Here is a 14,307-nt window from a genome sequence, read left to right as displayed (position 1 = left end):
TGGGTAGCCCTGGCTGGCCTGGGCTATGTACACCAGGCTAGCCTTGAATTCCAAGGAAATTCAAGCCGACTGCCTCGGCCTCCGTAGTGTTGGGATTAAAGGCATTTGCCACCGCATCCAGTAATTTGAGTTTTTTAAATTGTGGCAAAATATCCATATTATAAAATTGAGCTATTTGTAATGTAAAAATTTGCTGCTTTTTTGAGATTTCCCACATAAGTACTATATTTCTGTCCTTTCCATCGCAACCCCCTCACATTCCCAACTTTGTCTCAAGTTCATGACTCTTCTTTATTATTGGTGTGTGTGTGTGTGTGTGTGTGTGTGTGTGTGTGTGTGTGTGTGTTCTATTTGTCTGTATTTGGAAACTGTTGTCTCACAGAATGAACTTCAATTCTGTACCTTTCTTTACCATATAGTCTATCTGTATATATACTGTACCTCACACATGTAACCTGCTGGGTCTGTTTAGTGTTGCTTCTGTGCATGTGTTTAGGGCTGGCCACTGGGGACTGGGTAACCTGTCTTGGGGGCTCATCCCTGGAGAAGACTGATTCTCTCTCTCTCAGCAGCCATTATCTGCCTGTAGCTCTTCATCTAGTGGTGGATTCCATCTAGTGGTAGGATTTCCCCCTCCACATTGGCATGTCGGCTGGTGTCACTGTGCAGGTCTTGTTTAGGTGATCGTAGAGTAGAGATGTCGTGGGTGCAGCCTCCTGTCATGTGTGGACCCTGTCTCACCACAGACGTCCTTCCTCCCCTCTTCCATGATGTCCCCTGAGCCCAAGGGGCAGCAGCTATATTATAGATGTGTCAGTGGGGTTGGGGACTCCAGAGTCAGTTCTTGAATTTGGACTATTTGTAGATTTCTGTGATCTTCATCTGCTGCAAAGAGAAGCTTTGCTGGTGGGGGCTGCGCTTCACTGTGGCTCTTGGGAGAAGTATTTCCAGTGTTAGGAACTCTCCTGGTTTAGGAAAGTGGTGGTGCTAGGCTCTCCTCTAGGGTTCTGACTTCACCAGCCATGGGGAGTTGGCTAGGTTTAGTTGGCTAGGCAGTAACTCCAGTTAGATAGCTGTTGATCACTCACCAGATATAAATGCTACTATTGTACCCTTGGAGGTATTTTACCATGGTGGTCAGTTTTAAAGTGTACAGCTTAGCATTTATTATATCACACTGTTCTGCAAACCGTCACCATTATTCATTCCCAGAATTCTTTCAGCCTTCCAAATAGAAACTCCTTATTCACCAAATAGAATAGTTCCCCATTTCCTCTTTGCCCCTGGCCCTGGTAACTACTGCCCTGACGTCTGCCTCTGGATTTCTTACTCTAGGTTCTGCATGTTAGTAGGATTATCTTTGTCCTTTAGCTCGGGCTCACTTGCCCTTTTGTGTCTGTAGAAGTGGAAAAAGTGAGCTTTATTTAGCATGGTATTTCAAAATTCACTTTTCATTGCCGAAGAAAATTCATATATATATATATATATATATATATATATATATGAATATATATATATGAATATATATATATGCCTCATATTGTTCATCCACTTACCTACTGATGTGTGTGTGTGTGTGTGTGTGTGTGTGTGTGTGTGTGTGTGTGTGTGCGTGTGTGTATACATGTAGTATGGATAAATGCTATCAGTCTTGTTGGGTATATGACTTAGATTTGGGGGGAATTAACAGTCAGTTTCTAAAGCAACTGCATCACTTTACGTTTCCATCAAGGTGTACAAGCATTCTGATTTCCTGACATCCCCACTAGCAATTGTTATCCTCTCTCTTCTTTTTCTTAATTCTAGTCATCCTAGTGAGGGTGGAGTAGAATTCCATGTGGCTTTAGTTTCCCATGCCAGAGAGGAAGAGATTGGGGCTGGGGAGAGAATGTCTAATGGCTTTGGACTCTCCTAATTCTGAATCCCACTTTAACATGTAGGCTTGTTCAGGTTTGATTTTTTTTTTTTTCCTACAACCAAAGGAATCTCAACTAATTGTTTTAACTTTGTTTGTTTTTTGAGATAGGGTTTCTTCCTGTATCCCTGGCTGTCCTGGAACTCACTCTGTAGACCAGGTTGGTCTTGAACTCAGAGATCCCCCTGCCTCTGCCTCCCTAGTGATGGGATTAAAGATGTGTGCCACCATTGCCCAGCTTGTTTTAACTTTTTTTGTCGATAAGTAAGAAAGCTAGTCTTACATTTTGTACAGAGCCATCCTAATCTGTTGACAGACTAACAGATTATCAAAAAATGACATTTTGTCCTTCTGTGTTCCTTCCCTTCTTCATTTCTTTTTTATTTTTTAATTCAGCATGCCATCCTGCCCCTCACTTTATAAGGAAGAATCTAATTTTCATTGTGGGTATATTTTTATAGTTCTTGCCTGTAAAATACTTTTATTTTTATTAAGTGGATTTATTTCTTGCAGTATTAGTTTCGATTCAATTCTGAAAAGTTTAAAGTAGATGCCACATCTGTAATATAATTTTTTCAGTATTTGTCAGATTCGTGCTTTTCTCCGTCATGTCAATGTCTTAGCATGTAAATAGTGGCTGAGATTGGATCGTCCTTACACTGTAGTAACACCACCTGTGATGAGGGTGACCGCCCTGACATCTTGACTGTGACGTAAGTAGTCAGGTAGTTGGTGTCTTACAAGGTACCATGTTACCCGGAACTCGTGCACACCAGGACCATTGTGCTTGAACACATTCTGTCTCTTTCTTTAGTGTTTGTTGATTATGTTTGTGTATGTGTACATGAGCACAGGTACATGCCGTGATGTACATGTGGAGGTCAGAGGGCAACTTGTGGAGGTCAGTTCTTGACTCCGGCCTTTTTTTCTGAGGCAGGGTCTCTTTGTTGCTCTGTTGGCTAAGTACCCCAGGCTAGGTAGCCTGGGCACTGCTAGTCAGTTCCTGCCTCTCTCTGTCTGCATCTCACTGGAGGAGTGCCAGCTCTGCAGACCTGTGCTGCCACGTCTGGAGTTCTGACTTGAACCAGGTCGGCAGACTCGTGGGATGAGCACTGTCGTGTGCTGAGCCCTCTCCCCAGCCTGGCCATGGCTGTCCTGACATCCTGCTAATCTGAATACATCTTACCTGACATCGTTATAGGCATGAAGGCTGCCTGTGTTTAGGAGTACATTCATATGTCTTGGCTTTTGATATACTATGTAGATGTGGGTCAGACAAGAATGGAGAGCCTCTATGGCTTTTTTCCATATTGTTAAACTGTTTAATCCAGAAGAATTGGTAGGTCCTTGGTCACACACTTGCCCAGCATGTAGCAGGCATTTGATTGGATTCCCAGCACTACAGTAAGAAAGAGTAAAACTGCACAAGTATAGTGACTTATATGCCACATACCTGCAGTGTGCGTGTAGGCCTGCACGTTCATGAACCTCTGCGCGCGCGCGCGCGCACACACACACACACACACACACACACACACACACACTTAAAAATAAGATCGTCCATATCATTGAGATTCTCACGTTCATGTACATAGGCACGCAGTGCTCGCCCGTGTTCTTTACTCTCCTTTTGTGTGGCCTCCTTATTCCTGATTTGCTGACGTTCCCTTCTCTGCCCTCCGCTTCCTCCCAGACCTGATGGGACTTTATCAGCTTGATAGGTTTTCTCAAAGGTTGATGTTTTCCTTACCTACTCATTTCTCCTTCCTCCTTCACTAATTTTCATTTTTGTTTTTATTGGCTCATTTTACTATTTATGAATTTGATTTACTTTTCTAGCTTTGGGGGTATATATGTTTGCTTACCAAGAATAAAGTTTTCTAACAAATCGGGCTGGAGAGATGGCTCAGAGGTTAAGAGCACTGCTTGTTCTTCCAAAGGTCCTGAGTTCAATTCCCAGCAACCACATGGTGGCTCACAACCATCTGTAATGAGATCTGGTGCCCTCTTCTGGCTTGCAGGGATATATGCAGACAGAACACTGTAGACATAATAAATAAATAAATCTTTAAAAAAAAAAAAAATTTAAAAAAAAAAGTTTTCTAACAAATCATTCTAGTTTATGTTATTGGAGTATATTTAATTAGATATAGTTTTTTATTAAGAGATTTTTCTATTCGTTTTACATATCAACCACGGATTCCCCTGTCCTCCCTCCTCCCACCCCCCAGCCTTCCCCCGCAACCCACCTCCCATTCCCACCTTCTCCATGGCAAGGTCTTCCATGGGGAGTCAGCCCAGCCTGGTACATTCAGTTGAGGCAGGTCCAAGCCCCTTCTCCCTTCACCAAGGCTGAGCAAAGTGTCTCAGCATAGACACTAGGTTCCAAAAAGCCAGCTCATGCACCAGGGACAGGTCCTGGCCTCACTGCCTGGAGGCCCCCTAAACAGTTCAAGCTAAACAACTGTCTCACTTACCCAGAGAGCCTAGTCCAGTTCCATGGGGGCTCCTCAGCTATTGGTTCACAGTTCATGTGTATCCACTAGTTTGGCTAGTTGTCTCTGTACTTTTTCCAATCAGATATAGTTTTATATAATCATAGTTTAGTCAGTTTTTGTTTTTAAATCAAATTCTTCATGGATATCATTTTTTAAAAAGATTTCTTTTTTATTTGTGTGTATGTGTGCACATGTGAGTGCCTGCAAAGGCCAGAAGGGGGCGTTTGATGCCTGGAGCTGGAGTTGCAGGTGTGAGTCCCTGACTGGCATCTGGACAAGAGCAGCAAGGACTCTCCACCTTACTCACATTCTCCCAGCCCCTAATATGGCTCATTTTTAATACATGACTCATCTTTTATTTTTTCTTTGACTCTTAGGCTGTTAGCAAAATGAGTGATAGCTGTATAGTTTCTACTCACACATTTTTATTGGAATTTCTGTCTTCTCCAAAGCGTGTGTGTACTATAGCCTGACTCAAGGCTGCTTGCGCTTTACATCTTTATCTTGACCTCAAGGATTTCTTATGAGCCAAACTTAGAAGACTGATATTGAAAACCTAGTGATTATTAACTGAAAAACCACAGAGCATAAACTTGCTATGTAAGTTGGATGTGTTGCTCCTCTTCCTCCGAAGCCCATGCTCAGTAGTAGGTACCAATCAGTGTGGGAAGGTATGAAGGACATTAATGATGGAATATGCCAAGGTTCAGTTGTGGGATCCCTTAGAGAGGATGGCTGAACCGTATTAAAGGCGAAGAAAACAAACAGAAGAAGGGACTGTCCAGAGAATAGTCAGCATTACAAAGGCCAGTCCTGGCGTAATCTGCATGCATTTGTAGACACACGTTTGTAAAAGCTCATTGCTGTGTACAAGCCCTTGGAAACTCATGGTCCATATCTCCTGTAAGCATTGCTTACATACTTTGAGAAAGTGGCTACCTGTATGCCCTATTTTGCAGATTGAAATGGTGAGTTGAAAAGAAATTAGAGGGAGCCAACTATGAAACCTAGACCATCCAGTTTGAAATTCGCTGCTTTTCTCCTATAGTGTGTGAAAGGGTCAATCCTCCAGAGGCCCAGAAACTGTCCTCCCCTAGTACAGCCCCAAGCAAGGACTGGGGAGGAGAGGGGCCAGCTGTTTGGGTGTCCTCCAGTGTGTAACCTCAGTGTCTGTCTCCTTTGAGATCCCTGCAGTGAAGTTGAACGAGCTGCTGGAGAACTTTTACGTCACTGTCAAGAAGAGTGACGGCTCTGACTTCCTGGCTACCTCACTTCACGCCATCCGCCGCGGCCTGGACCGCATCCTGAAGAATGCCGGTGTGGGCTTTTCCATCACCAGCAGCACCTTCAGCTCGTCCACCAAGAAACTCAAGGAGAAGCTGTGGGTTCTGAGTAAGGCAGGCATGTCAGGGGCCCGTTCTCGCAATATCGTCTACTTCTCCCTTTCCGATGAGGAGGAGATGTGGCAGGCGGGGTGTCTGGGAGATGACAGCCCTATTACTCTCCTGTCCACAGTGGTCAAGTACAACAGCCAGTATCTGAATATGCGGACGCTGCAGGAGCACGCAGATCTGATGTACGGTGACATCGAGTTGCTCAAAGACCCGCACAACCAGCCCTACTTTGCCCGGACAGACAGTGTCAAGCGAGAGAGCCGGAGTGGCTCCACTAGAGTGTGTCACGGGAAAATCTACCACGAGCATTCCAGGGGACACAAACAGTGCCCTTACTGCCTCCTCTACAAGTACATGTATATCCACCGGCCACCTACCCAAATGGAGGCCAAGTCTCCCTTCTACCTGACAGCCAGGAAAGAGGCCACAGACATGGGCAGTGTGTGGTATGAAGAACAGAGGATGGGGCTGCGGTCCCTCCGGGGAATTGTCCCAAATTTAGCCAGAAAGGTCAAGCTGGACAACTGTGAGAACTTCACCTTTGTCTCGTTCACTCAGGTCTCCAGGCGACTTGGCTCCCATAGCTGCTGCCAGTGAACCCTCCAAGGCCAGGCCACGGTCCTGCTCACTCACCTCGGAGACTTGCCTCATGTGGCCGCGGCTAGAGTCATCAGCCAGCAGGTTCTGGGGCGACAGAGGCTGACGTCTTCACTCCAGGATCCAACTGGCCTCCGTTACTGCAGCAGGCCATTCCTCAGACTTGAAATTCACTCTTACATAAAAGTAGATGACTAAATAATTTGGATGTTTTATCTAAATGTGTGGTACCTTGTTAAACCTTAGAATCTAACACAATATATAATTACTATATACAAGAGTGAAGAAATTCATTTTATCTATCTAGTGCCTTTTTTAGCACAGGTTTTCTTGAAAAAAAAGAAAAGAAAAAATGTTTTAAGTAGTTATTTTAAAAAACTATCCCAGTAGCCCAGTAGCTTTAGGATGGTATAGAAGTATATACACTTGGTTGGGTTTCTTTCACATCGGGACCTAGAGCAAGGGAGGCAGACATTAGAGAAGAATTGTACTCAACACCCGTTACGTTTTGTTGGTGGATACTCTGCCCGGGGTGGCGGGGCTGCTCACCAAGAAAAGAGCAACATTTCCGCTGTGCTGTTGATAGTTCGGTGAATCGACGATCCATACTCTGAAAGGGTGTTTCTGAGACACCATGTGCAGTGGACTCAGCGGTCTGCACCGTGAGCGTTTCCAGCAGCGAGAGGGGACTTGGAAAGCCACCTGTGACTGTGACCCAGATGTGAAAACCTGAAGCGGAAGTGCCTGCATCTGTATGAGTTCTCCACCCCGTGAGAGCACTTGCCGTTTGAACTTTGTTTTGTTTTGTTTAATCTCTTTTTCACATCATGTTGGCAAGAGTCCCTGGACATGTAAGGCTAGCAGTAATGCCAGTGATTAACTAGGAAAATCAACAAAGTGAGCCACAAAGAAAACAAATTCCCCGAGCATTTGTAAGGACCCTAGAGATCTTCTGAGGGCTGGCACTAGTGCCTGGGACACTGATTTAGGCAGCCTGCCAGGTAAGCAAACCAGCTAAGGACATGCTGACCGAGTCAGATAATCACCATAGGTTACTCATGCATTTTCAAATCAGTTCACATTAATAAAACTCAGCCAGACCATGTGTTATTTAAACAGCAGAATTTTCTGGTAACTATTCTGAATGCAAGTTTTTAAAAAGGAGCCCAAAGAGTGCTAATTAATAGTAGTAGTTTCTATTCTACTTTCTATTCAAGGGAAGACTGCTGTATGTAATGGTACATAATTTGTACCATTATGTTCTCGTGTATGCTTTCTGATCCCAAATGAAAATCCCAGTGCAGATTCAGACGACAGGAGTCCTTACATTTGTCATTTCTTTTTCAAAGCACTGCTTTAATATTTGTTTTGAGGCGATGTTTTAAAGTCACTCATTAGTCATGGAAATAGGTGACACTTACCAGAGAAGACTCAGCCACTGCTGCCTTAAGGACTCATGTTGTTCCCTTTCTAGTGAGTACATGTTATAGTTCTGTTCACTAGGTGACCTTCCCTGGTAGTGATGAGTTTTAGTAGCCCCCTCTGTGTGTAAATAACACGCAATTAATAATCAGTGTTTGACTCAACCCGGTGTATTGGTCTGTAGTGGCTTCCAGTTGTGACTTTAGGGTTTTGGTTTAGAAGAGATAGACAAGCCAGGTATGGTGGCACACGCCTTTGATCCCAGCACTTGGGAGGCAGAGGCAGGCGGATCTCTGTGAGGCCAGCCTGGCCTACAAAGCTGGTGCCAGGACAGCCAGGGCTACACAGAGAACCCTGTCTCAGAGCAAGGAAGGGGGAGGGAGAAGGAGAGAGAGTCACAAAACGTTAGGGCAGCCCGGCAGTGGTGGTGCACACCTTTAATCCCAGCACGCGGGAGGCAGAGGTAGGTGGATCTCTGTGAGTTCGAGGCCATCCTGGTCTACAGAGCGAGTTCCAGGACAGGCTCCAAAGCTACACAGAGAAACCCTGTCTCGAAAAAAAAACCAAAAACCAAAACAAAAAAAAAAAAAAAAAAAAAAGGAAAACGTTAGGGCAGTCTTCTTCAGTTTGCTAAACACCCAAAGGTTATTTTGTTTGTAGGAAGCAAGCAGTCATCTTGTCAGTTCTGCATGTAAGATGGAGACATGACTTGTATGACAAGTTGCAGAGCCTGCAGCTTAATTACTAACACCTTCATTTTTATTTTAAATAGATTCAAAATGTTGCCATTAGGTATACTGTGATCTTTCCGATTTTAACATTTCCAATAGTAGCAATAACTGACCATGTGTCATCAATATTCCTGTTAACTGGGACTGTTCAGCATTTGAATAAGCATTTCTGCCTCAGCTTGCTGCCTGTCACTTATTTGATGCATTGTAAGTTCTCAGAATTCTGAAGTGAACAGTTATAGTAAACTCAGGGGTCGGATCTTTGGTTACACCTGATGGGATGAGAATTCTTCTGAGTTAAACCTCCTTGGGTCATGAGAGTGAGGAAGAACACACTTGTATCCAGGGTGATCATGGGTCATGAACAACTTTATTGTGTATTTGTGCAGATGTGTCTATGTGAAACACACTTTAAATTGGCATGTGGCAAAGCTGGGTGAGCCCACTGGCCTGGCAGAGTAGCTGTCTGCCTGGACGGCCGTGCTCTGGAGAAGGGTCAAGAGCTAGTGGCTGAGGTTCACATGAAGGGGCTGGTCTCTCTCCAGTCAGTTACATGCCATCTCCACAGGAGATTCGTCTGCTTTTGGCTTAAGCAAGAGAAAGGAGAATTCCAGAAGGGACAGGGCAAGTTACAAGCACTTTCCCCCACTTGCCTTTGGGTCTCTGTGCACCAGAGTTGGAATGGTTACCCAGTACTTCCCGTTTCAGCTGGGGCAGTAGCTCAGCAGTAGAATGCTTGCCTAGCATGTGCAAGAGCTTGGGTTCCATTCCCAGCACTAAAGAAATAAATTCTTTCACTAGTTCACCCCAATGCAAGTTGCCTCTGGACCCTGCATAAGGGAAGTTGCCATCTGGGTTCTGAGAGGACCCCTGGAACCCTTGGAGGAGGTCATGCCACAACACCTTTTGTATTGCTATAAAAGAAGCTGAGGTAGGTATGGTGGCTCACACCTCCAGTGTCCGCAAGACTGAGGCAAGAGGACCACCCTGAGTTCCGGGCCAACCTAGGCTATCATAGCCATCTTGGGCTACAGAGTGAGACCCTGTCCTGAAAAACTTAAAATTAATTAAAGGGCTAGAGATGGCTCAGCCATCAAAAGCACTGGCTGCTCTTCCAGAGGACTTGGGTTCAATTCCTGACACCCACAGATGTTCACAACATCTGACACCCTCCTCTGGCTCCCATGAGCACCAGGCACAAACACAGCGCACAAGCATACACAGATAAAACACCCTCATACTTAATAAATCAAAGAAGTTGCAGGTGCCACCTCCCCAGAGCCCATGGGCCTCCCTCTGGGGAATGGCTTGCTGGGTAATAGGTTGTCATCCTGATTCGGGAGATCTGGTTGGACATGAAGACTTTAACATACAGCTGTATCTTAGGCAAGCAATGGATTGTTGTTGTTGTTGTTAAAACTTCTAGTTACACAGTGTCACTCACTTCCTCCATTGTGGAGATTCTCTTCCTTACATTTTTAAACTTGAAGAGGAAACCAAACCTGATAATCTGGTCAGATGAACACACCCAAGCCTATGAAGTCTACCTCCCGCACAACCAAGCCTGATACCTCAGACACAAGCAAAAACAAGAGAAGGAAGACCAGGAGTCTGCAGAGGCTTTACAGAAAGGTTCTCCATTGTTTTCTGTGTTTTAAAACAGAAATATTGTATCTAACCAAAGCTGTGAAAGAAATGGTCTCTTTGGTCATGTGGCCCAGTCCCCTCTCCTTGGATTTTATTCTGATTAGTCAGCTCAGACCCATAAATGATGTTTGAAAAAATGTGAAATCTTATTACTTTTTTGTGTTTATTCAGTTTTATTAAAAGCATCAAGCATTTCAGCGTGTTCATAGACACAGCCATCAAGAGGATCTGAACAAGAGGGTATTTATGTAGAAATGAAACGTCCTGACAGAGCCTGGGGCACAGATCCTGGGGTGTTCCTTCACCACTCACCCGGGCTGCTTCCGCACCCGGCTCCACAACCACCTCAGCGGGCTGGCTCACGGCCAGGGAACAGCCACACTGCTAATGTAGCATTTCTCAGCACACTAGCATGTCCTCTTGGGAAATACATTTTTTCTTAATCCTTCAAGTTTCAGAACTTCTCAAGTTATTTTGTTGTCTCTAGACAACAGAATGCTATTTTTGTCAGTCTAAGCTAACAGTGACCATATTATTACCATTTAAATGGACAAAATGGTTAAAGATCATCCCTGTCAAGTGTTAATCACTTTGTCGCTTTTATGAGACATTGATTGCTTAAAAAAAAGTTAAACGTGGTGAACTTGGGGCCAGTTACTTAGGCATGGATGAATGCACACAGTAGGAGCTCACAGACGCTGGTCGGCTCCGCTGTGGCCCGAGCGGCCTCTGTACTTGTTTGGGAGCTAACAGACAGCTGTGAAGAGTCAAAATGTCAAATTGGTGGACAGTTTAAGTAATTTCACTTCTAAACCAAAATTTAATTCTCTGTGTCAAAAGAAAAACATTCTGTTGTTCAAGCATTGTTCCTACATAAAGATCTTTGTTGTATTGTTTCCATGTGAATGAGTCAGTTTAAGCTAAACATGGTTGTACTCGCCTGTAACATCAGCACTTGGGATCTGGGATAGGAGGATTGCAAGATCAAGGTTAGCCTGGGCTACACGGCAAAAACCTGTCTTGAATGAATGAATGAATGAATGAATGAATAATAAAACATGAAGTGAGGTAGAATGTAGCTGCACCCCCCCTCTCTGAGAGACAAGGCCAGGAGGATGAAAATGAAATGATTATCCTTGGAAATTCCTACATCTGACATCCCAGGATTTCTTAAAGTCCTTCAAAGGCAGCTAGCTGCCCTGCCTTCAAGTCGAGTTTTACTGTTACCAATAAGAGTTTCAGCTCTTCTTGCATTTTTTTGGTCCAAGAGACTTTGTTGATCAGAATCACATTGTTGGATTCAACCAAAGCTCTTCATTATTTATCTAATGAAGCTTATGTAGAAGTTAGCCTTTTCAGGAAGTACTTAAGACCACCACCACCCCAAAAAAAGAATGTCTGATGTGTTGGTAAGTGCATAATAGTTCTATCACCACTCATACCAACTGCATAGATTCCTCCTCCTCCATTGAAAGGGGAAAAGAGCCCAGAAGCTTCATTGTTGACTCAAGAAGTTTTAGCTAGGCATGGGGGCACACACCTGTGTTCCTAGCAGTTGGGAGCTGGAGGCAGAAGGATCGGGGGTTTGTCATACTTGGCTACGTAAGCTAAACTGGGCTGTTGAGATCCTGTCTGAAAATTCTTTAAGGACTAACCAGCCAGGACCAGTCAGGGGCAGGTTGCAGAATCAGGCCTGGGGAGCTAGTGAACCTGTTCCTCCAGAGCATATCTGGGAAGATTGGGATTTAAAAATTAATAACACAATATCTGCCTAGCAGAAAAGATTCATTAGGGCTGGAGAACTGGCTTCGTGGTTAAGAATACTGGCTGCTCTTCTAGAGGACCAGGGCTTGAGTTCTGGCACCCACATGGCTGCTCACAACTGTCTAGCTAGTCCCAGGGTATCCAGCGCCCTCTTCTGGCCTGAACAAGTACCAGGCATGTACATGGTGCACAGACATACATGTAGGCAAAACACTCATTCAGATAAGGACCTTGCGCTTGCTAGGCAAGCGCCCTACCACTGAGCTAAATCCCCAATCTCCAGATAAAGTTTTTTAAAGACTCGTGAAGACCAGAAGACCAATCTCAACTGTAGAGTCTAGATGGAATCAACACTGTTTGTGAGGCGTGGCAGGCAGACTGGAGCTCAGTCCCTGGCCTCACTAAGCAGTCCCTATGTCTCCATGCTTCTCACTCAGGATAAGGATCCCAAGCCAGAGGTGCTGAGCTTAAGCTGATGCTGCACCATGAAGGGTGGGCTCTAGATTTCACTCTCTTCCCAATGTATATCCTCATCTAGTCCAAGACCCCAAACTGTAGGGTGACAATGGCCAGAAAGCAGAAGGGACAGCTAGAAACACTCCTAGAATAAAGCCTTTAGGTGAAAGTGGAAACAAAGTCTGGACAGCAGGAGATGCAAATGTTTTAAGATGTATTTTATTATGTGTACAGTGTTCTGTCTGCATGCCAGGAGATGCCACCATGTGGTTGCTGGGAATTGAACTCAGGACCTCTTGAAGAGCAGTAAATGCTCTTAACTTCTGAGCCATCTCTCCAGCCCCAGGAAATGCAAATGTTATGACTTCTTGTATGGTGTTGGTTCAGAGATCCAGAAAGCTGGGTGATAGGAGACTGAGCCAGTAGAATGCTGAAGACTAGCATGCACCGCTGAGCTTACCATGACCCAGGATTTCACTGAAAAGGGAACAGATGAGTGTGCAGGGTCTGAGGAAAAAAACAAAAACAAAACAAAACAACAACAACAAAAAAAACCAACTCACAGGTAAGGCTGGAAATGGAGAGAAATTCGTTAAGAGTATGCCCAAAGAAAATGAACAGCTTCCAAAGCATTTGGGGGGAGGGGCAAGGACACAGGATTTCATGTAGTCGCTAGCTTGAACTCATCCAGTCCTCCTGTCTCAGATTCCAGGTGTTACCATGTCTGAGCAACAGCACTCTTGACATTAAAGTGGTATATTTGAGAAATGGGAAAATTTTGGGATTCTCTTTGTCATAATTATAAAAGCATGGTCTGCCTCTGTGTAATATGAAGTTATCTTAAAGGGTTGGGAGAGAAAAGGCAGCAGAATTGGGTGGAAAAGGAAATGGATCAGAAAGGACTTTAGGAAAGATTAAGACAGTACTAGATTGAAACCTGTATTGGAAAAAAAAGAACAATACTTCGCCTTTAAAATGTCAGTTAATGTGAGAGACAGGAGAGCTTTTCCTGTTTAAAAAGTTTTTAAAGAAGATAGCCGAGCGGTGGTGGCGCACGCCTTTAATCCCAGCACTCGGGAGGCAGAGCCAGGCGGATCTCTGTGAGTTCGAGGCCAGCCTGGGCTACAGAGTGAGTTCCAGGAAAGACACAAAGCTACACAGAGAAACCCTGTCTCAAAAAAAACCAAAAAAAAAAAAAAAAACCACCGGCAGTAGCTTGAGTTTGTCTTTAATGGAAAGACTATGGAGAAACAAGATCTTTCCTGAACAAATGAGTATCAGTGCTTGTTAAGTTTGAAAAGACTCAGTGTATCTATCCCAGCTTCACACACGCACACGCACACGCACACATGTAGCTAACACTTCTGGACAGGATCCTTCAGACATCCAATCCGAAAGCAGCAAACGGTCTCTGAGAAGAGAGAAGAGGACTGTCTTCGGCTCCTCTACAGCACCAAGTGCTGGGAAACAGTAGGGAATTCTCAAGAGAAAGATTGTGTCTTTGGAATTTTATATTTTAATATCTAAAATACTTTAGTTATGATAAAGTCCAAGAAAAATACCAGCTATCCTACAGCATCCAACGCATCATTTAGATTAAATGGGTCTCTAATTTCAGTGTCTCTGGAATAATAAACATTGGGTCATTATCCACGAGAGGAAAGGAATGTGTGCTTTAAATAGACAATAAGCTAGAAGCCATGCATCTGCAAATGCCCAGAGTCCTCTCTTGAGTGTGCTAAGTTAATATAACACGTATCTAAAAGTAAATGTAGCGCCGCAGTACTGTTCTTTAAAACTTTTTATTACTGAAATAATCCATGGCAATTATAAATAGAAAACTCAGCTACAACTCTTACAAATAAAATCTAAATTATTTTAGG

The 14,307-nt window shown here is 44.2% G+C and overlaps 1 protein-coding gene across 4 annotated transcripts in view; it reads left to right on the top strand.

Moving 5' to 3' along the window:
• The window catches only part of Kiaa1958 (KIAA1958 ortholog), a 163,926-nt gene extending 150,295 nt beyond the window's left edge, over positions 1-13,631 (top strand). For 2 of the 4 annotated variants that reach the window (XM_052718563.1, XM_052718566.1), the window contains one exon: positions 5,598-13,631. In XM_052718563.1, coding sequence (XP_052574523.1) covers positions 5,598-6,404 — 807 coding nt within the window. In that variant the 3' untranslated portion in view covers positions 6,405-13,631. The remainder of the gene's footprint in view (positions 1-5,597) is intronic. The other 2 variants (XM_052718565.1, XM_052718561.1) reach the window with 2 other exon arrangements.
• Positions 13,632-14,307: the final 676 nt, after the last annotated feature.

Source organism: Peromyscus californicus, unplaced genomic scaffold, assembly GCF_007827085.1.
Source record: "Peromyscus californicus insignis strain IS unplaced genomic scaffold, ASM782708v3 Scaffold_5__1_contigs__length_169319896, whole genome shotgun sequence".
NCBI classification, from domain to species: Eukaryota; Metazoa; Chordata; class Mammalia; order Rodentia; family Cricetidae; genus Peromyscus; species Peromyscus californicus.
The sequence above is the reverse complement of the archived record's forward strand: the minus strand, read 5'-3'. Positions and strand labels throughout refer to the sequence as shown.